The 23,408-nt window shown below is 40.3% G+C and overlaps 1 protein-coding gene across 5 annotated transcripts; it reads right to left on the bottom strand.

The window, feature by feature from the left end:
* Window positions 1–91: 91 nt before the first annotated feature.
* LOC6551072 (histone deacetylase 4) lies at window positions 92–23,404 on the bottom strand. 5 transcript variants are annotated; one of them, XM_001978257.3, is made up of 14 exons: window positions 22,648–22,778; window positions 19,756–19,819; window positions 13,504–13,616; window positions 8,728–8,835; window positions 7,766–8,035; window positions 7,606–7,679; window positions 7,126–7,256; window positions 6,160–6,306; window positions 4,678–5,612; window positions 3,399–4,613; window positions 3,183–3,302; window positions 2,689–3,123; window positions 2,472–2,605; window positions 92–2,410 (listed from the first exon to the last, which is right to left on the bottom strand). In XM_001978257.3, the coding sequence occupies exons 2-14, from the start codon at window positions 19,787–19,789 to the stop codon at window positions 2,356–2,358; spliced, it is 3,771 nt and encodes a 1,256-aa protein (XP_001978293.1). In that variant the 5' UTR covers window positions 19,790–19,819; window positions 22,648–22,778; the 3' UTR covers window positions 92–2,355. The 5 variants fall into 5 exon arrangements, with proteins under 5 accessions (XP_001978293.1, XP_015011344.1, XP_015011345.1 ...); XM_015155858.2 differs by having other exon boundaries at window positions 7,766–8,005; XM_015155859.2 differs by lacking the exon at window positions 19,756–19,819 and having other exon boundaries at window positions 22,648–23,404.
* Window positions 23,405–23,408: the final 4 nt, after the last annotated feature.

Raw genomic sequence — 23,408 nt, 5'->3', positions numbered from 1 at the left:
TCATTCTGTATAACTTACAAAGCAACTTACTTTGAGTTCTGCTCTTTTCCGGTTCGGCAGCACTGAGAACTTTAGAGCAAAAACATTTTTAAAATTCTGTTTACGATTTCTTTGTTTTATTTCATTTAGAAAAAGCGACACACAACATTACTCTTAATTGTTTTTTTTTTGTTGTTTCTCGTTTCTTGGACTTATTTGTGCAGCAATAAACAAAATATAAATATTTGATTTCGTTTTCATTTTGCTAAAACCATTATTTTACTATTTCTCAGCTTACGGAATTATTTATTTTAATTTTTTTGCACTGTGCAACAATAATATTTCATCTTGTTATTATAATTCGCTTAATAATTCGTGTTTAAGTAAGAAAAAAGAACCAGGAAGGATAAAAACGAAGGAAGGATAAAAAAAGGTCTAGTCATTGCCAAACAATAAAAAGAAAATTAAAAAAAACACAGATATAACACAAAGTTCCAGAGCGATTCGTAACGCTCTTGGAACCCAATAAAAATTCTTATCTATTTTCCTAAGAAACAGCAATTACGATGTTTTCATACGAAACAGCTTATGTTAAAAAAAATAGTTTTTCAAAATCTATTCAGCGTTGAAAAGGAAAAAAATAAAATCCTGGCAATGGGATCTTCTTTGCTTAGATTAATAGTTACATTTGCGATTTCATTTTTATAAGGATAGATTTTAGTTTCTGTTTCGATTTGTTAACAATTGTTTCATCCAGTTGGAGCCAATCGCTCCATCTCTCGTTGTGCTTTTTTTCTTGTTACTCCCCATCATCATCATCCTTTTCTCCTGCTATATTTTTGATCCTTGTCTGTTACTCCTTCTTTCGTTTCTAAGGCGCTCCTTTACAGTTAGGTAGCGAGTTAGAGAGAGACGGCTATAGACAGCTAAAGGTACACGGTTACAAATACAGTTACAGCGGTTTTACACTTAACGGTTAGCGGTTGAACGGTTATCCCAGAATTTTCCCGATTCACGCCTTTCGGGTCCTGCCCAGGACGTAAGTGTGTGTGTGAGCATGGATGTTTATTCGGATTTTGTATATTGTGGTTGTTGTTTTTTTATTAAAATTGTTCTCTTTGTTTTGTGTTTTATTTACATATAATAATAGTTTTACTTCATTTCAGACATTTGTTGAACATCGTTATCGTTACACACACGGTGAATACACATGTGCATTTATATATATAAATGGTTATTATTGTAACAGTTATTAGGTATACATACGTATATAAGATCTCGGCAACATTTAACAACAAATTTCTCTTATTCGTTTTAGTTTTAGTTTCTGTTTTGTGTGGCGATTTTCATTTTCTCACATTTATTGCACAATATATATTTATATATATTTAAATATATATATATTTATATAATAGCATTTAAATAATAGCATGTTGTACTTGAAACTTGCACTAAACTATAAATTGTACAAAAAGATTTCTCAGTTTTTCCGCTTTTCATTCAACTCATTAGTTGTTAGTTCTCTTATATATTTTATCAACTAAAGCATTCTACATAACATGTTATCCTCTCCCCCTCGATCTTTTATTATGTGGTGGAGGGATAAGTGGGCGTGGTGGGGTCTAGACTTGGGAAACTTTGAGGTTGAACCTTAACTAAAAAACACGCGCTTCTTGCAACCGACCTCTATAAACTTTAACTGTGTAGTTTACTGATTTACCAGTATGTTAGTGGTTCTATATCCTTTGACACACTTACCTTAATAATAATAATAATAATAAGATACATTGAGTTGCGTGTGTTTGTGTGTGCGTCAAAATACCTCTGCTCTCACCTTAGAACAAAAAAAAAAAAAAAAAAAATCTCGATGACTTCTACAACTAAATTCTGGCCTTATGCTATATATATATATTATTCATATATATATTCATATAAAATCTCCCTTTATGGAAAGGGTTCTTTTCTAATTATTATAATTATTTCTTCTTTTGGAGGCACAGCCACCATTTTGAACTTTAGGCCCTGTTCTGCTTCTTTTAGACATGTTCCCCTACTATATTTATATTTTCGATGTTTCGCATTTGTGTGTGTGTGTGTGTGTGTGTGTGGGGGGGGGGGGGGAAGAGCGGTGTTGGGATACTATAATCGATCGAGTGAGAGAGATAGATGTGGCTATAGACGATCAATGACAACGACAACAATTGCAAGCGAGCGCCACAACAACAACAGCAACAACAATCAATTTAACTACAACAAATAACTAAATGTGCATTGAGCAGCTTGCGGCCACGCCCCCTTGCCATTCCCACTACCACGTCCACAAATCCTCCCCACGCCCACCGCCTTCTTGTCCCCATTATACGTCTGCATCGCCTTCTATTTGGTTTCGTCCTGGTCCATCGGCTCCTCGGAATCATCGCGGGATAGTGTTCTGCACCAGAGATATACAGGTTAGTCATTGGTTTGAACAGTGAACATGACCATAAACCCACCTGTGCATCGACTGCATCGAGAGGCCAGCCATGGCGTTGATCGTCTCGGACTCGTCGTGCTCCACCTTGAGCGTCTCCAGCGCAGACAAGCCCACCGTGTGCTCCAGCATTCTCACGCAGGGCCAGTGCGTTTGCTAAATCGAAACCGAAACAGATGTAACAATTGGCTGGGAGGGAACAGTGGACCATGCGAGGATCCCGGGGTCAGGGTATTTACCTGAATGGCTATCGTCTTCTGCAGCGTATTGATGGCGTTCTGGCAGGGCGGACGCTCCAGCTCGGCCTTAGCTATGGGAGCAGCGGGATCGCCGAGCAGCGCCCGCACACACTCCTGGGCGGAATCACAGATGGCGGCCAGATCGTAGCCACCCTCAAGGGCCAGCACCACTTTGCCATTGGCCAACTGAAGTAGTTCGCGGGTCATGAACCCAAAGCAGGCCGGAGAGACATGGTAGCCACCCAGCGGTGCCGGATGGCCGGTGGCCGCATCGAAGCCGGAGGATACCAGCACAATGTCCGGATTAAAGCTCCGCGCGATGGGCATCACAACGGTACGGAATGCAGCGATATACTCGGCGTCGCCCAGTGGCGGATTAAGTGCCCCAGACCATGAGATGTTCACGTTAAAGCCGAGACCAGCACCGGAGCCGCACTGAAATAAAAATAATTGTTTACGTTCGGGCTTGAGCAATATATCAGCAAGAAACTCACCTCTGTGGGTCCACCTGTGCCGGGAAAGAAGTTACCGTCATCGTGTCGATGTATGGAAAGATATAGAATGTCGGGACTTTGGTAGAATGCTTGCTGTGTGCCATTGCCGTGATGCACATCCTGCAAATTAAGTGGTTCATAAGGTGATTCAGTTGTCAATCAATGAAATTTGGTGATAAACTCTAGATATTTGCGTGATTATAACATCAAACTCACCCAATCGACGATGAGGATGCGCCGCACTTCGGGCATCCGCTGACGGAGCAGCTTGGCCGCAATGGCGATCGAATTGAAGAAACAGAAGCCCATGGCCAGATTGGCCTCCGCATGATGGCCCGGCGGCCGTACAACGGCAAAGCCATTCCGCAGGTCACCCTTGGCCGTTTTCAGCGCCAAATCGATAACACAACCAGCGGCCATTCGGGCAGCGGTTGCCGTATGGTGCTCATTCCACGTGGTATCCAGATCCACACCCAAACCACCGCACGATAGGCGAACGAAGCTGGCCGACAATGTGTTCTCCAACTTGGGCCTGCTCAGCTGGCACTGATTCGATCCGAAGAGCATAGCATGCGCTTCTGTGTGCACACTCTGCAGCTCCTCCTGTGTCGCCTTGCGAGCGCGCAGGCGATCGCAACGCTTCACCAGATCCGTTTCATTTAGCCGTGCCCAAACGCTCTGCAGTCGACCACTGTGCTCCGGATGCTGGGCATTGTCTCCGCAAATACACGAGTGCTTCAGCATAAGCGGATCGTAGGCCAAACCGGTGGTGACCTTGTGCGGCGGTGAACCACTCGCCGATGTCTGGTGGTTACGCAATTGGCTGACGTATATGGTGCTCATTAGCTGGCGGTGCTGGCGATGCGGCAGCGAGAGGTTCACGGGCGGTATATGATCGGCCGACGAGGATGTGGCTATCGGTGCCGGCTGCTGTCCAGTGTCGGGAATCTGGCTAAGACCATGCGGCCCCAGCGGCACCAGCGGACTGCTAAGCGTTCGCGAGAGCGGACGCATTATGCTCTTCGCCAGTTCTTCCTCCTGCTGAAGCAGCAATAGCTGCTCCCGCTGCTGTTGCAGATACTCCTGGTCCCGCAGCTTAATGCCGGACTTTGTGGCGGAGGCGGAGTTACTGGACGTGGTGTGCGGGGCACGGTAGGCGGCTGCTGCCGCCGCCGCCGCTAAAGCTTCGGGCAGATTCTGGGACGTACTGGTGGCTATCGTGCTGGTCAGCACCGTCTTCGGCGGTTTTTTCTTGTCTGTGAGGTCCATTACCTCGGCGGCCGAGTCATCGTCCTCCTCCTTCAGCTGTGCCTCACGCACCACGCTCACGCCGGCGGCAGCAGCGGCTGCTGCAGCAGCTCCGCTGCGAGTCAGGACAGTCTGACGGACTTTCTGGTTCACCACCTGATGCTCGTACGCCTGGCGCTCCGCCTAGTAATTGTAAATTCAAAATGATATGTAAGGGATCTTTGCTAGGGGTTAAGGCGTAACCTACCTCACTATTCTCATAGTGCGTTTGGACCACATTCAACTGCACAGCTCCGGTTAGCATCGGATGACCAAGGGGCAGTGGCGCCGACTGCGTTCGTCCCAGCGGCCGGTGGCCCTGTTTGTGGAGATGCACCTGCGCCACCTGGGCGTCCGTGATGGGCACATTGTGCTGATGGCCTGCGTAGAGGCCATGACCATGTCCGTGCCCATGGGCATGTGCGTGGGAGCCGTGTCCGTGTCCGTGACCATGGCTATTGGTAGGTGGCAATGATCCGGCGGCGGCTGCTGCTGCTGCCGCTGCAGCCACGGCGGCGGCGTGGAGATTAACCCCCGAACCGGCCACGCTGCCCAATTGCTGCATGTAGGACGACGACGAGGGCAGAATGGTGGAGGCGGCATGGGCCTGCGGTGGCGCCACATCGCCCACCAGGGAGGCCTGCGACGACGATGTCGAGGTGGCCGATGCACTGCGCACCACCGGCGACGGTTGCTGTGGAGCTATCCCCGTGGCCGGAATCATGGCCAGCGGTGCTGGTTGGCGGCCAACGAATGCCATGCCCAATGGATTGTAGTAGCCCGGCTGTCCGCAGCCTCCCTGGGCGGCAGCCAGTGCCGCGAACATGGCATGCGCCTGAGCCTGTGCCTGGGCCTGTGCCTGAGCCTGAGCTTGGGCAGCCACCTGGGCATTCACCTGGGCATGCGCCTGCGCCGAGTTGGGTAAATGCGGTCGCCCGAGCGAAATATTCGGCAGCGAGGGCGAGCTGAACAGTGGCAAATCGTTGATGCTGCTCCTCTGGCCCGGCTGATATTGGCTCCCCTCCTCGTTCTCCTCCTGGATGGGTGCACTTGTCGGGGATCCACGGCTTCCGACCACGCCCACCGCCAACGCGGCTGCCGAGGGCGGCGAGTTGGGTCCAGAGTCCGGTGTGCTGTTGCAGTCTGAGGATGTTGAGGGTGTTAGACAACGATTAATTGGGAGTGTAACCAGGGTATATGGGTTAGGTTAGCTGAGCGAATTGATCAGTTGCGGCTTCTTAAAAGGGTTAATTGAACAGCATTAAGAACAACAGCGAAAACAACAATTAAACGATAACAGATATAGTTACAAGTTAAAATATATGTCGTGGCAATAATCGGTGATCAATTGGAAAGTTGTACACGTTTCAAAGTACCATCATATGATATTATGATCAATTCTCAAAAGATGAAAGCCAGTGATATTGGCAAGTGTTCTATATATTTTAAAGACATTTACGTTCTATATATTTTAAAGATATTTATGTTCTATATATTTTAAAGACATTTACGTTCTATATATTTTAAAGACATTTACGTTCTATATATTTTGAAGACATTTATGTTCTATATATTTTAAAGACATTTTTGCAAATGTAAAGGATCGCCTGTATCCCAAAGGTACTGCCACCTGACTTGAGTTCCGATGGGTCTGGTTGATGATGATGATGATGATGATCATGATACGTACTTGTGAGAACCGAGTTCTTTTGCTGCCTGCGCTGCGCCGCCTGGAGGAGTCGTTCGTGGCGCCGGGCTCCCGCCGGTCCTCCGATGCGGGCCTTGCGCTCGATGACGCTCTGCTTCAGCCGGATCTTCAGCAGGTTGGGTTCGGATGCTGTTGTGGGAGCGGTTCACACGTGTGGGGGTTAGTTCGGGGGTTAAGAGCATTGGGCTTATAAGAACACGGGTTTAGAACTCAAGCTCTGCTTTGAAAACATACTTGCAGTTAGTTATTAGGGTTTTACGGTGAAAGCCATGCTTTTGCTTATTTTTATAGTCCCCATTTTTATCTATCCATCATTAAAGTTATTAGTCGAAAATATACAAAGTCTGTTCCGCTGTCAATTGTAAGGAAAATTTATAGCCCTCAACTGTTTTTTCTAATTATACACTACATTTCCACTTGTTGCAATTTATTGGGCAGTGAAGCACATAATCTTGACGTATAAATGACGCTTATTGAGATGTTTCTATTTAACAAACTCTATTTATACGCGGATATAATCACTGTACGCTAGCTAGTTAACTTGGAACTCCCTGTTTAATATTTTGCAACTATTCTAGATTTATTCACAGGGTTTAACGTTAAGTCATCTCCTCTTGTTCTGGATCAGCTGTGAATGAATCCAAACGAACCCCATTGTATGAAGAAATTACCCAGTGAAATTTATCTAAGCCATTCATCCTTTGGCAATTTATTTACGTGACCCTCAAAATATATATTTTTATCTGCCAATTTGATGCAAATATAGTTGGCTCCTTTTGCGGTTAGACAATAGGTCAAAGTTACAGGCAAAAAACGATGAAACTCAGGCAGCAAGAGCTTTTCATTCATGGCAATTAGGTTTTGGGAGTGGGATTGAGAAAGACTTTTCCCTGGGCCCACCTGGCAATGGCTGGCAATGTAGTATTGAATATTCAATATTTCACTCACCTGTCTTCCTCAGCGGAAAATCAGATTCATATTTGAGCAGTGAGGGGGGCGGCTGAGGTATTTTGTACGGATGCGCACTGGTCACGGTTCCAGCTGGGAGGGATTCGCCCGAGGAGCTCTTCACCACGCCGCTGCAAAGGAAATACTTTGGGATTACGTTGGGCGCATAAACTGGGAATGGTGGAGGTGGGCACTTTAAGAATAACAGCTTTGGCTTTAAGTAATATTTTGTTTCTTGCGAAATTCCATTAGGAAATACATTTTGCGGAATTTCTCTATTTAAGTTATGCACTTTGTGTTCAGCTACTAAGGAATTTCTTTCGATAGGCACCATTTGCATATAATGAACTTACTTATATATGTACGAGCAAGTTTACAAATATTTCTGCTTTTGAATTGTGACTTTAAAGAGTGAGTGAGCTCGTTTAGCAGAAATATTCAATATTCTATGTTCAGTATTCCATATTCCATATTCCTTACCGATTCCTGTAGGGCGACGTTGTCGTTGTGCCATTCGAAGCCGCCGCCTGCGACTTCCTGCTCAAGATGAAGCACTGTCAAAGGATTAGGGATACAGATCAGTGGAGCTCCTTTGGGATTTGGATAACGTGGTCTAGCTATTGGATATCGCATATCTTACGTTGAGAATCTGTTTGACCTCGGGACTGGCATTGGCACTACAGTTCTGCTTGAGTTTCATGCCATCCCTGCCCCGCGCCTGTTGCTGCTGCTGCTGCTGATGCTGTTGCTGCTGCTGCTGCTGCTGCTGGTGTTGCTGCTGCTGCTGCTGATGTTGATGCAACTGCTGGCGATGCTGCTCCTGAGCCACCGCAGCGGCCGCAGCAGCGGCGGCTGTCACCATGCTCTCGTTTCGCAATTCCTGGAAAGCGCCATGTGAATTCACCGCAAACTGAATAATTACAATAAGTTCGAGAGAGAATCGTTTGTTTGTTTGTTGCTTCTTATCGTGGTGGAGGGGGGAGTAATGGTTAAGTTAATAGAGTTAAGTTCAATTGTTGTTGCTGTTGCTGTGTTATAGATAATTACTTATCCCAAATTCGGATTTATCAACGCCCATTTCAAAGGTATTTACTTAAGCAGTGTTGTTTCATTCTAAAAACAAAGGTGACTAATTCAATATCTTGCTGCAATAACGATATAGATTGATATAGACGATTTCTGGAACATTAAAGACCTGTACGACATGGCTATATAGAATACAAAGTGCTAACGATGGCCTTAGTCATCGCACAAGTCGCTTCCGACACTTCCGGCACGATAATATAATATATATTTCACATATGTACATATGCACATACGTACGTATGTATATAATTTCATTTTATTTCAATTCTCTTTTACTTAGTCGTCTGTTTATATTTTGTTATTTATTTTGCCATTTTTCTTTTTCACTTTTGTTTTGTACTTCTGTCTGTCGCCCCCACACAGCCACAGACATGTTCGCATTATCATCATCATTATTATTATTATTATTATTAATATTTATAAAGTCGGGCAAAAAATCAAATCAAACTAGCAGCAACAGCAACAAACAGACTTGTAGAACAGCTACACTGAGCTGCATCAACTACATCGACTCACTTGATACTTGTGCTCCAGTTGGAGTTTATGCTCCAATTCCATTTGCTTCGATTGCTCCTGAAACGAGTTGATAAGCCGCTGCTTCTGCAGCTCCTGGCTCTTCTTGAGCTGCAAAGGCGGAACAAACAACAAATAGTATTAACAAATCGTACAAATAATTAGAGTGTGCGGTTGAAATTTACGCAACTAATTTGAAAGGTAACGTGACGCACAAGAACTTCAATGTGCCCCATCTAACATACAAACAATCAATCTGAAAATCGAATAATTTAAACAATAAGCTCAACATTTTGATGATTTTATTTTAAGTTTTAAATATTATTTTAAATAATATTTTATAACAAATACACTTAGTCAAAGCTTTCCGATGGCCGATAACACATATTTGACTGATTCAATAGAAATAATATTAAATTTTATCTTGGTTTTCATTACAAACGCATGTGCTATTTGAATATATCATTATTTACATGTTTCACCACAACCCCGACACAAAATGCATAAATTGCGATTAAAAGTAGCCGATTACCGATAACCAACGATCGATTATTTGCATATTTTCACTGTATATAATTTTGTGTTTGGTTATTTTGGTTTTCCGTCTTCCTGATCAGATCACTTGTGCCATTTGGATGTGTCATAATATTAGCATATTTCCCATGACCTTAGCAATATGCCTTCGCACACTCTCTACTTTTCACTCTGTGTGTGAGTGTGTGTCACCCCCCACGCAGTCACACATGCAAAAATAAGCGGAAAATACATAAATAAATAAAGCAAATGATGTTTATCTCTTGTTTTTATTTGGTCTGCCTTGTTTAACTGTGAATTTCAGGTGGAAAAAACGGCGTTCTCACTTTTCAGCTTACTTCACTCAATAAATAATCTTTGCTTTCTGCTGTTGCCACTTTTGTTTCCTTTTCAAAGATTTTTTTGTTGTTTTTTTCTTAGTTTTCGGCTGTTTGCTTTCGATATTTGATTATAAACTTTGTTGACCAAGCACTTTTTTCATAGGATGTCCGAAAACTGCGTGTTTGGTCTTTAATGTTAATGTTGTTTTTGTTTTGTGATTTTTATTGTTTTATTTTGTATTTATTTCTTTGGTGTTTGGCGCGTTCGCTTTGGCCTCGGCATTCGCTGGGAAATGAGGGAGGCGCTTTCATTTCAGTTTCACTCGGCCGACTGGCCCAACTGGCGAAAAAATCAAATATAAACACAAATTTCGAAACTGTTACGATGGCTGTGAATGTGGCTGCTGGCATGGCAGAGAAAGAGCGCAGAAGAGCGCAAAGCGGAAGAGCGATGAAGAAAGGGGTAAGCAGCACGGCGAACGGAGATCGCAGAACGGAGAACGGAGAAAGGAGAAAGGGGAAAGGGAGAGAGGCGTAGAGAGCGAAAACTTGGGTAGACAAATGGGCGTTTGGCTTCTGCGATAGAGAACCGTCAACAGCATCATTACTCAAACATATCAACAATCGCATCTTACACTGCACAAAATCGAACTGCAATTGATATTGCGTAAGTTTTGGGCAGAAAGAAATCACAAAGGTACCACATAAGTTTGATAGTTTTGATTTGTTCAAAATCCCATATATAAGTATAAGATGCTATATATCTGAGTTATTGAGTTCATATTTGTTGTCAACTTTGGAAATGAAATCGATGTTTAAATACAAATTATAAATGGCCAAATTATAGTTACGGATTTTTCTAGCCCGAAATATCAAAATAGAAAATGGGCATTGGACCAAACGGCCAAAAGAGGACTTCATTTCGTTTTCTGTACAGCAGAGGAATCTTTACCATATGCCACATAGATTCCTAGGAAACTGCAATCTCCTGTACCGCCACCACCCCCCTAACCGCCCTCGAAAGCACCGCCCAGCCCCGCCCCCTGCAGCGACGCCCGCTTGCACAACATTCGCCAGTTGCTATGGCCGATGCTATAATTATAAATACCTGCGCTATAATTATAGCGGGGCAAAAGACAACACACAGGCACGCCCATATAAATAGAAACACTGCGGATCGCAGCGGGCATAAAAAAAGATTCAATACGAAAAAGGGGCGAAGACACAAATACAAATTAAATTAAAGCGGAAAATGCATTGTCTACCCCTCACCACTGAATGATCTTCCACGTGTGAATGAAGAATTTCCGGATATTGAAAGGAAAATAGATTCCGTGGAATCGCATTAGTAATCGATCACAGCTTGCTGATCTATTCTTAAATCGTGTTCATTTGTATGTGGATAATTAATGTTGCAAATGACACAAATCAGAAACACGTTAACCATATTAATATATGGATTTTGCAATTATTTAGAGGTACATTGTACAATGTATTTATTTAGATATTTGTCTTGTTGCTAGGAACTGGATTCTTATTGTCGATAGGACATACATATGTGTATATACATATAAGAACGCGTTATCTCTATTCTATAAATCTTTCCTTCCCATCGCCACCGAATTCCAATCTCTACATTCTCTTTCCCCAAAATTCAAAACTATTCTTGCTTAATTTGTGTGCGAAGATCAAAGATCAATGATCATCTTCATTAAGATCTTGTCAACCCACCCACAAACAATCACCCACCACCCACCTTACCACCCACTCCCCCATCAATTTTTGCTAATTTGCATTTTGCTCGTGCCACCGAAAAACGGAAAACGAAAACAGAACACAAAATACTTAAGGAAAATAGTCTGAGGAATTCAATAAAACATTTTCACTGATTGGCAATTGTGGTTGTGTGCGTGATCTAACCAGCCAAGTGTTTTTGTGTGTTCTTTTTAAAAATAGAGCCCGCAGAGTTTATAAAAGAACAAAAATAAATTCAAAGGAAAAACCCGAAAATAACAAAACGGCGAACGCGTTGATGAAAAACCAAGGCAGCTCTCAAATCGGATGAAAATGGGCAAAACGCACAGAAAATAAAGTATTTGTTTTGTTCAAAAGCTCTGTGGTAGATATGGGATTGTTTTAAATATTAGAATTTAAATATATTGCATATTATAGATTTATAGAATGTTAAACATGATATGAATACTTGATAGGTTCAAGTTAATACTACCATCCGAGCAAAATACACATACACTTATATATTTTGATTACATTTCTGATTTCTTTCCGTGTATAGAGTGAGGCTAAAAAGAAACTGTGGGCGGCGGGGTGTGGCAGGCTGAAGAAGAAGCAGAACACATTGAACATAATGCTGCATATAAAATGCTCTTAAGCGCTAAAAATAAAGACTTCAAACGAAAACAAAACAAAAGAAATACGACGAGAAAAAAACACACACACACCAAAAAAAAGCACAAATTACGACAAAAATAAGAAGGCAAACTGCAGCCAAAAATCGAGGCATAAATAAATCCCCGAGACTATAAATTGAATACAGGCAGTACCACAAATACGAGGAAGAGCAAGAAGAAGCAGCGGCCCACAAGGAACAGGGGCGTTGGGGCGAAGGGGCGTGGCAGGTGGAGCTGCGGGCTCGACGGGGCAAAGGGCGGGGGCGTGGGGGGGCGAGCAGGTGGGCCTGATGCACATGCTGGCCATCATGCCCGGCTACAGTGGGCACAACGCAGAGAGACACAAAGCAGAAGCCAATCACTTGGTGGGGTACAGTAAGCACCCGCTAGCAGCCTACTTGCACATATATTGAACTGATACCCTTGTATAAAATATATAACATTCAAATAATAACATTCAAAGGTACATAATATATCTCCTATTTTGATTTACGGCCTTTTGTTTCTATTTATTATGGGCTTTTTGTTTAAATATTTATAATACTACTTTACAAATAAACCTATGTGCTATGTATTCCAAAAAATGACTTTATTTTCTTGGAACATTTTGAACACCAATATAGTCCATTATAGCCAGGGATACCTATATATCCTCTGAACTGGCACTGGCACATCTTCTCCGACATTTCTCTCTGCGGCTCTCTTGACTCGGTTTCTGCCTATTTTTAGATGATTTTATTTAAAAAATGCGCAAAAACTCATACATATTTTCGTAGTGAAAACAATAAATATAGAATCATTAAGTTGTACACGCGTTTAAATTTAGACTCCCAACAAGAGGAGCAGCATCGCATGGGCACGCACACACACACACACACACGCACACATATATACACATACATACATACAAAAGAGAAGAGCCAGGCGAATAATGTATAAATAAAGCGGAAGGCGAAAAAGCTCAACAGAAATAAAACAAGATGAAAAAATGAAGGGAAATGTGAAAAAACCAGCTGGAGATACTGGACTAAAAAAAGCTGGCCAGCGATACGAAAATTGGTCCAGAATGGTCAAAGCTTAGAAAAATATCCTATAGAGTTTGGTAAGTTCTTGAAGAATTTCCCAATTTATAAATCTACCATACTATTAAATAACTGTATTCTGTAGTCACCGAGATATTCAGAAAATTTACTAATGACGCTTATAACGATGATAATACAAACCCAACTGGCTCTGAAATATTGATAACCCTGTTGACTTTTTCTACATATATCTTTCCATGGAAACAACAACCCATACGATCTAATTTCGTAAACATTCTTTAAACTACGTAATGATATATGCAAATATTTCAATAAAATCCAGTTTATGTTCCAATGATTTAATTAAAGTTCTGGTTCTTCATATGATGTGATGTGATGTGATGTATTATGGGCGAACCCGCCGGAACCAAACAATCTACATACATAGCTAGCTATTTCATCATGGCTCCCCAATCGATGTGGGGGTACACTCACCTCCATGATCTGCTGATCGATATCCACGGCGGGATGGGGCTTGAAGTCCAATGTCAGAGTGGCCGGCGTTATGTGCAGCAATCGCTCATCGCTTCCGGCTTCTGATGGCAGATCTGCGAATTGACAATGTAAACACACAACTGAGCGAGCGAAATTGAATCGTTTTGGAGAGGGATATAGATTGCTATAAATTCTATATGCATACATATTTATGTATGTACATATGTGCTACATTTATAAACCTCGTGTATATATGCATGTACATACATACATACATATATATTTAGATCTGGAGGAGGTGTGACTCGCTCTCCGAACCGATTATGTAGATAAGGCCGCGCTTATCAGACGCTTTTAAAAATAAATCTAAAACGTATTTAGTCAACGCGTTGGACCTCGATTGTTGGTGTTCTTAAGTGTATGTGTGTACACTAGCAAAAAATCGTCAAACATTTTTATTCATATTTTCAAATGCAATTTCTTTTAAAATTCATAATTTTTAAGACATATTTGTAAGTAGACAAACTGAAAAAAATATATACTTTTCACACAACATTTACGAATGTGGAACAAGGCTGTGGTCCTTTTTTCTAAGTGCACCGACTATTTTTAGTAACCTTGTACAGTATATGTATGTTAACAGCGATTACAACGATTTCCTCTACACATTTCTTCATATTTTGTCGCACGTGACGCTTAACATAACTTTTATTTCTTTCTTTCTTTTTTTCTTGGCTGCCACTGAAAAATGATAAAAAGCGTTGTGAAAATCACGAAAAATCGGTTGGAAAATATTTCATTGATAAATATTTGCAACGGAGAGAGGTGAAAGTGAGAGAGCGGAAATTTTTCTTTCACTGGACTAATTGCGCGCCAATAAGAATGCAGAGATGACTAACCGAAAAGTCCAATTAGTAATTATTCTTCTCTCTGCTTTTTTCTCTCTCTCTCTCCCTATCTCTTTTTCAGTACTGCGCTGATCTAATCAGCAAAGTCGAGTTTTTTGGTCTAGAAATTGATTTCAATTGAATATTGGGCTATGTGACGAAGCTAAAAATAGAACAACAAAGAGCAAAGCCCAAAAACAGCAACAAAACAAAAGCAGAAACGAATGTGCGTAGTGCTTGTAAATATGTATGCTACACTTAAATCGAACTAAATTAACTCTATCAAATACAAAATTCAATTAAATAAAACTATATTTGGTTTAAGTTAATTAGGGAAACACCTTATATTTATGTAACCCAATAAAAGGCCCAATGCCCAAAAAAACATTGTAATTGTTTTCCATGCTTATAATATTTCAGGCCTTTAGGTTGATCACTATCATTGTGGCCGCCGCTGTGGGCGTGCCTGCAAGTGTGTGTGCCAGTGCATATCTAACTGAACAGGCCGTGACCTGCTGCGCTGCTTGCTGCGCTGCTTGCCGCTCTGCTTTGCCGTTCTATTTTTAGCCGCCTTTATAAATCGTGCATGGCTTTGCGGAGTATATTTAGAAGTGGCAACACACACACATACTGCAACTACCACTACAGGCACAGAAATAACAGCAGTGCATATTGCACAAAGCTCAGAAAAACAAGTGCAAAATGTGAAACAAGATAAAATAACAAGGAAAACAAAAACAAAACCGACATTACATATGTATGTATGTACATTTGTTTGTGCAGTGTCGTGTGAACTTAAAACGTGAAGACAAAACTCAAATTGAAATTTCATGCGAATTGAAAGAAAATAACAAGAACAATGACGACTCTTTGATTCTCTTTCGCTGAATATATAAAATAAATCAAGAAAAGCTGACTAAAGTTAAAACATTCACTGCTAATTCAAATTTGCATACTTGCAATGTATTTGTGATCCCACAAAACTTGCCCCACTAAAGATTTACAGGGTAAGCGATAAAACGAGATAGCCAGAGCGCAGTGCAGGTGCATCAGGTGGGAGAGAGATAGGCTGGCTTGCAATCAGCTGTTTTCGTTTTGTTTCAACAATGCCGTTAAAATAAAAGTAAATGCGTAGCGCGCTCCCACTCTCGCCCTCCCTTCCTCTCTCTCTCTGATTCTGTCTGTCTTCCTCCCACTAAACAGAAACTCCCCTTCTGGGCACATTTTTTTTTTCTTTTTTCGACTTCAAGGTCAATTTGTGTGTTGACATGGAAACCAGGCAACCAAATGACACAACAAAAACAAAAGCACGTGTATGTGTGTGGCCGCAAAACAGAATGGCGGGTGGGGGGGAGGAAAAAAAAACGAAAAACGGTATAAAATTTTATGGAGAGGGCACTGCTGTCATTGAAATTGAAACTGAAATTCAATTGGAAATTGATACGACAACAGAGAGTGAGAACGAGAGAGCAGCTTGATATTCACCTCACCGCCTGCCCCTGCAACACCCAACCACCCACTCCTCTCTCTTTTTCTTTCTCGCTCTCTTCTTCCTTCCTCAATAAGTTTGTTTTGAGTGATAGCAAGGTTTCCGTGTGTGTGTGTAAGTGTGTGTTTGTGTGTGCCTTTGCATTTGTATTGTGTGGGTAAATTTCCAGCGCGCGCATTCTAAAAATAGAAACAACAACAGCTAAACTTTTGGGCCAGGCCAAGAAGAAAACAAATGCGAACGCCGACCAAACGTTCTCCTTGTTTTTTTTTTGTTTCGTAAAGTTCTAGGCTACACCACTTAAAACTTATAGAAAAAATCCCCCCAAAACATGAAAACACCCCAATTTTATGGGCTTACCTTGACAAATTGAGAAGTCAAAAAGTTGTTTGGTAGTTACCTTTACTTATAGGTAGTTCCTATCCATTAGCAAAAGTTCCATATTTAGGTTATAGAAGTTAGGTTTCGAGTAATAACGATTTAACTACATAGTTTTTCGTTAAAGATGGTGGCACAACAGAAGTGCTAGATCTATTTCCTGAAATGACTCATCCAATTCGTGGCAAAATGCAGGACCTACAAGATACTTTCCTTTCCACCGACTAATACTGTAGAGCCGTGGGTGAATGAAATGAATAAATAACGCAGTGGCGCTGCTTTCGATATGATTACCCCATAGTGAAGACAGTGGCGTGGCGAGGTTTTCCGGTGGGGGTTTGGGGTGGATGGTGGATTGGGGGGCCGGGTTACAAGGGCGATACATAAGCCCTAACGATTTTATATAACAGGTCAAACACACTGTGAGACACACAAAGAACCCAAACGGCGAAGTAAGTTTTATTCTTGGAATGCCATTACAATAAATACTCCACAGGCACCGGAGGAAACAAAATAAGTGAGGGTTTTTATTGAAGAGGTGGCACAGGCGGGGGGAGAGGGGTATAGGGGCATGACCTTCTACAGGTGCTGCGTGTTTCACAATGCATTAGAATAAAGAGTAACAATAGCAGAAAGGTAAAAACTTTTCACGTATTGCGTCTTAGACAATCAATTTCTGACCCACATGCTGCAAAATGCAAACCTGGGCAATTAATTTCTATATATAATTATTATTCCTCAAATGTTTAATATCAAAAGAAGGCCAACACAATACGGAAAACACTATTAATCGCAGGAAATATTCGGGAAAACGCTGGGTAGACACATTAAAGAAAACTGCGTAGATCTATGTTCATTCATCATGTTCTGAATAAAATTACGTATATGCACATATTTTATGCAAGTCAATGTTTACAGTTTAAGAAGGTTGAAAACAAATATACTTTATTGGAGTTTATATTTTCACTTTGAAATTAAATTAAGTATATAATGCAAAGAATTCTTCTAATTAGATGTACGGATTATTTAATTATTTTAATATTAAATATTATAGAGTTAATAATGGTTTTATTATTTTTAATGACAAACAACAAAAATTTTCGTAAGGCCTTGGACAACAAATGCGTTAATTTCACCTAATTAAATATACTTGAGTTTTCAACGTTGCTATTATCAGAGGACAAGTTCCCCAACAATTCCTTGAATGAAGGTGAGCTAATTTTAAATCGACCCTTGACCTTGAAAAATTTGCATGGTCTATATCCGGTTGAATAAGTGTTGAATAAGATTTGAATAATAGCCACTCTATTAAGGCAGCACTTCCAAATAATTAATGCAACGATTTTCACCACCCATTTGCCGCCCGTTCCAAGGGAAATGTAATTTTCGTGAATTTCTAATGGCATATCGATGTCAAACAGCAGGACTTGGACGACGGGGAAAGTGCCTCACTCCGGAATTTTCGGCACAGTAATTAAGCCCATATCCTGGTGAGGCATTGGAAAATGGTTATGGAGTAGTATAGAGAATGCCCGGAATCGCCGGACTCGTTCGTAGATTTCACGTGGCAAACACAAAACGGGGAGGGATAAATATCCAAACAAAATAAGGGAGGAGGAAATACGTGGCCCGGGTCTCCGGATTTCATGGGCTTTACGGGTTGGTCTCCGGGTCCGGCCGTCAGTCAACAGTCCACACACATACACAGACACACACACTTACACCATCCATTTGAAAGGCAAGTAGTAAATGTTGTTGCTGTTGCTTTTGTGTCTAAAAATAGACGAAAATCGATAAACGAATGTTTTTCTTTTTGGTTGTTGCAAACAAACAGACGGGGAGAGCAGCAACGAGAAAACGAGCAGGAGAATCGTGGAGCGAGAGAGCTGAGCACGAAGCGAAGATTACGGGGCTCCAAACCATCTGAACCCAGACCACCCACTGCCCATTCGGTCACCCGCTTTCTCGCTTTCTACACCACCCACCCACCCACTTTTGCCACCCATTTTCCAGTCCATCCACGTGCTTGGCATTGGCAGTGGTTTCGATGGATGGCCAAAAAGAAAAACGGTCACGATTAGTGCTGTGCAGTTGGCTATTTTTGGCTACTTAAAAACACCTGCTGAAAAAATTTGCATGAAAAAATCTACTGAAATAAGATTGGAACAGAGTTAACAAATAATTCATTTAATTTATGTTAAGATAACGAGGAATAAATAAACAAATAAATGTTTCGAGAATCACATTAAAACAAAATTTAATAGTAAGGATACTGATAATATCCTTAGAGAAAGCTTAGCTTTCGATGAGTTAAATTTGAGCCGTCGATAGAAAAATGTTCAACAAAAGAATCAGACACATGATGGTACAACTTCTGTTAAGTAAGTGGTTTACTTTAAAGTGTGATATGCATCAGCTCTGGTGAAAATGAATCCCAACCACCCCCTTAATTTTCACCCATCCATATCTATTCGGTTCAGTTCTGTTTGCCGTGAAAGAGACGAAAGCAACGTTGACGACCATGGACAATGTTCTTGTTGTTGTTCTGGGCTTGCCCGGGACAAAAAGTTAGTAGGTCCCACTGTACAGAGAAACAACCCCCCCTCCTCCGACGACCCAATGAGAGGAGCAACAAACGAACAGTGGTTCAAGCTGTGCAAATATTTAACTGATTTGATTGACAGCTGGCAAAGAAGTTGCTCCCGAGATGGTGAAATGTGCTTTGTGTTCATCAAAATTTGGATACCCCATCTGCCACATGGAAAAATATACAATTGAAATTGAAAGTTCGGTTACTTTGTGAATAGTTTGAGTCATTGTTATCGACCTAAATAGGGCGCCTAAACATTTGCCTACATTTTCGCTAGCTGAATGGCTTAAATCAATAAAAATGGTGAATGCCTAACTGATTCTTTGGCGAAAAAACGTGCCAAAGTTGGGCTAAGATAGCATGTTAAAAGGTTTTAGGTTTTTTAATCACTTGATACTGTAATTCCCCTTTATCATGTTACGAAATTTTTATCTAATTATGTTTACTTACAACTTCCTTTTAATTCCCATTGAATATCAATCTTTTAATGTGGCCAACTGTCAGCTTTAGAACACTTTTACTATCCAACTTCGTTTGGTGGGACCAACCTGTTCTCTTCGGGTTTTGAATAGCGTTATTTGCCATCTTCGGACCAATGTGCATCATCCATTGGCAGCGCAGTTCTGGCCCGCTTTTGTGTATGTGCTTATTACAGTTATTTTTGGAAGGCAACACACACTAGCACACAAACACACACCCACACATACTGTGTAAGCTTTTGTTTGAGCATGTGTGCGTGTGGTCTGTGTACATTTTGAGTTATGTATTCCGAATGTTGTTAATGCCATAGCTATAGCTACAGCTATATGCATGTTACATATGAACAACCCACAATGTTAACTGCCCTAAACTAAATTTAACCAACTAACCAGTTTAACTATGAAACAGGGTCCTTCTTTCCCACTTACCGTGTATTGGTATTCTATCGTCGGGACTAGACATTTTGCATATGGAATTGGGGGAGGGCGGAACCTGCAACAAATCAGAAAAACAAATTAAACAATATGCAAAAAAAAATTAATTTGAACAATTTTACAAAGATTTGCTTTATTATCTAATAGAACAGTCTTGTGGCCCGAGCAACATCTAGTCTCCCATAATCATAAATACTCGACAAACACAAAAAGAAACAAACAAAATAAACATTTACATGAAATTCTTTGAGGTCGCCAGTTATCTAAAACAAAGATAACAACATACAGAACTATGTTTTAATATCTACAACACAATACAAACGTATGTATTTATTCAATATAAAAACCAAGTGCGTTCCTTGTAATCTTAAAACTTATAGACTTTATCAGAACTTTATGATGCTGAGTCATTTGGTGAAAAATCGTTCCCCATGGGGAAATGCCGCACTTCCTTAAACAAACACAATTAACAGATTGCACATACATATGTAAGTATGTAAATGCATATGAACGTATGTTTTCAAGATGAATGATTCTTCCAGGGACCTCAAAACGAAAATTTCATTCAAAGTTAATTCGCAGAAAGCGAACATGGAAAAATAAACCGAAAAAACAAGTGCCTGATAAGGCAAGAATTTTTTGGAAAATTTTTATTGTCATTTTCGGAACTCCGATAATAATATGTACATACATACATATGTAAAAATGAATTCTTGTTTGTTTCTCTTGTCTCTTCTTGTTTTTATTTCTAGTTTGTTTACAGTCGGAAGCACTTCATAGGGGAATTTTTGCTGATCGGAAATAATTTACATAAATGTTTTTTCTAGGCGCGCTTATTTGGGGGCGTGGTCGAACAAATAAATTTAAAAAAAGAAAAGATAACAAGTTGATCCATTGACCTTCACAAACACCACGCACACACACATATGCGTATGTACATACATAAGTGACGCACAAAACAATTTCCGTTCACTAATTACACGAGCAAATAGAACAAAAGCCACCAGCAACCAGAAAACAGAAACCCAAATGCCAGAAATTGCATTGTAAATAAATTACCGTTAAATCGGTTCCAATTAAGTACCAAACCATGCGAGTATATTCATAAATAATTCAAACAATTCATTTCAAAAAAAACCTCGTGCCATTGAAGAATCAAAGGAAGAAGGATACCATAGGAGCTCGTAAACAAACGGTAACAAAAATAAAATCAAGGTCACTCTGGCCAAAGTTTTTATAAATTGAGTTCGGTCAATTTAATTGGCGGGAAACATTTGGTTATATGTACATATGCATGTATGAATGTATATATGTATGTACATATGTATATGTAAGGTAAAAACTTATGAGGCAATGACCACAGTGCCATCTTGCGGGGAGTTTCAATTAAGACAAACAATGATTCATAGAAAAGTCAATAAAAACAAAGAAATTAGTTGTGTGGTTTCCTTGTGCATTTCCCTATTAAAACAATAGATAATAACGCCGGGACAATAGATTAAACCTGAGTAAATTAGAGGCCAGACTTTAATAGAATTAAGTTAATTAAGAAATATTACTGCAAGAAAATACATAAGCAAGAAATCACACTGGTATCTTGGTTAAATAAAATTGTTGCCACTAACAATCAATTTAACTTGTAAATTAGAATCCCTTTTGTCAATACGGTTTAATCTTAGCTCAAAAAGAAAACTTTCCACTGCCTTAATTTAAATGTACAGAATAAACAAATTCATTTGGGGGGAAGAGTAAGTTGGCAGCCTCTATTTATCGTGGTCACTCATATTAAACTAATTATAGTTATCAGTGGGATGCATGGTGGGATAGAAATGCGTGTTTCCCACTGAGACGACAGAAGCACTTAAATCATAAAAAAATACTAATACTGTTGGCAAATTTCCCTCAGAATTATTTGTAATCCTAGTTTTAAGTCGTATAAATCCGAAAAGATAGCATTTTCAAACAAAATAGATCAAAAATGATGCAAGCAATAAAATATATATATGTTATTTAGATTTATCTTTACACATTTTATTAATTATTTAAGTATACTTTCAAATGGGCTTTTACATTACAAGAACAATATGGATTTGTTTAAATATAAAATGGATCGGTTTAATTTATAAGATTATTTAAGAAATTTTCTAGTAAAAATTTTACGGTGCTATAACTTCAAATTGTTGTCAAATTTGATTCGTATTAAAATACAAGAGTGCCTAATGAGTGCCCACTGTAGGTGGGTAAATGAATAAAAAGGAGAATAAATAGATCAGCGGGGGAGGCGAAGGGAGATCGAAGAAGAATGAGAACTCCGGCTCAAAGCAAACGAAACAACAACAAAAGATCCGCAAATTCCATACTGTGGCCGTTGCTTTTGTTGTTATTCTTGTTACTGTTTTATATTTTTTCTGGCATCATGTTGATAACCAAGAAGAGAGAAGTAGAAGTAGGAGAGGGGACGTAGAGCAAAGGAAGGAGGAGAGCAGATGAAGCGAGCACAACATAAACCAGTTCAATGCGCTTTGCGGTGGAGCTTTTATTATTTATTTTTGCTTCATTTTCTTTTTGTTGTTCTTGTTTTTTTTTTTTTTTGGGTGGCAGCCACATTTGCAGCAACTTTACTAAGTGAAAAAAATCAAATCATCAAATGCAAAGAGTAAGAGCGAGCGGGAGAGCAACAGAAACAGTTGTGAGAGAGGGGGAAGAAGAGAGCGCGAGCACTTCATTTAGCACGCACACACTTGTTACATAAATAACGGCGAATCGAGTGAGGAGCAAGACAGACGAAAAAGAAGCCTGGCTGATCTAATAGGAATATGTTGTGCCTCCACGCCTGCTAATAAGAATACACGGGGCAAAGACAAACAAACAAATAAACATAAATACCTCTTTCAAGTGGTGCAAACTGCTTACTGCTGCTATTGTTGTTGCTGTTGTATTTTGTATTGTCGCTTTTCCAACTTGTTTCACAAAATGCGAAAAATGATTAACGAAAATATAAAATAAATAACGCACGCTCTCTCGCTCTCACTCTATGTGTGTGTGTTGATATTTATATATATATATATATATATATATGTATATATATTCACGACTTTTTTAAGTTAATTTTTGTGTTGTTGCTGCTGCTGCTTTTTTGTAGACGTATATTTTTGCGCTTATTTTTATTCTCCGTTTTGCTTTTTACCTTCTTTTCCTTTTATTTTTCGTTACTTGTTGTTGTTGGCGTTGTTTTTGTCACTTTAGCAGTTTTCGCAGTTTCTTTTTGGTACTAGTACTACGACAACTGCCTCTGCTTTTTTTGCCTCTTCTCCTCATCATCGCTCATTCTCTTTTGCTTGTTGATTCGCCCACAATTTATTCGTTTTTTTTCGCTTCTGCACGCGCACGCACTTTTCTTGTTGTTGTTGTTTTGATGTTACGAAAAAAAATGGAATTATTGCCGCAGGAAAACAGAAAAAAAAAACAAGAAAATTATTATTTTCGAAATTTTCGGGGTTATTCTTTGGAAAACGCGCGATTTGCTTTTGGATCGGACTTTCTGGGGCGACGCGACGTAAAAAATACAAATTTATGTTCCGAATTCCACGACTATTAGAGATGGAACTACATCGATATCTATTCGGTACTATCGATGTTCGGTACTA

Source organism: Drosophila erecta, unplaced genomic scaffold, assembly GCF_003286155.1.
Source record: "Drosophila erecta strain 14021-0224.00,06,07 unplaced genomic scaffold, DereRS2 tig00000126-arrow-pilon, whole genome shotgun sequence".
In the NCBI taxonomy this organism is placed as follows: domain Eukaryota; kingdom Metazoa; phylum Arthropoda; class Insecta; order Diptera; family Drosophilidae; genus Drosophila; species Drosophila erecta.
The sequence above is the reverse complement of the archived record's forward strand: the minus strand, read 5'-3'. Positions and strand labels throughout refer to the sequence as shown.

What these genes read in the sequence shown, in the direction of transcription:
- LOC6551072 (XM_001978257.3), bottom strand. Translation starts at nt 19,789, where the DNA reads ATGTCTAGTCCCGACGATAGAATACCAATACACG. An exon ending in CGATAGAATACCAATACACG is followed by an intron (nt 13,617 to 19,755) that starts GTAAGTGGGAAA and finishes GTCAATTCGCAG; the next exon opens with ATCTGCCATCAGAAGCCGGA. An exon ending in ACGTCGCCCTACAGGAATCG is followed by an intron (nt 7,257 to 7,605) that starts GTAAGGAATATG and finishes TTTCCTTTGCAG; the next exon opens with CGGCGTGGTGAAGAGCTCCT.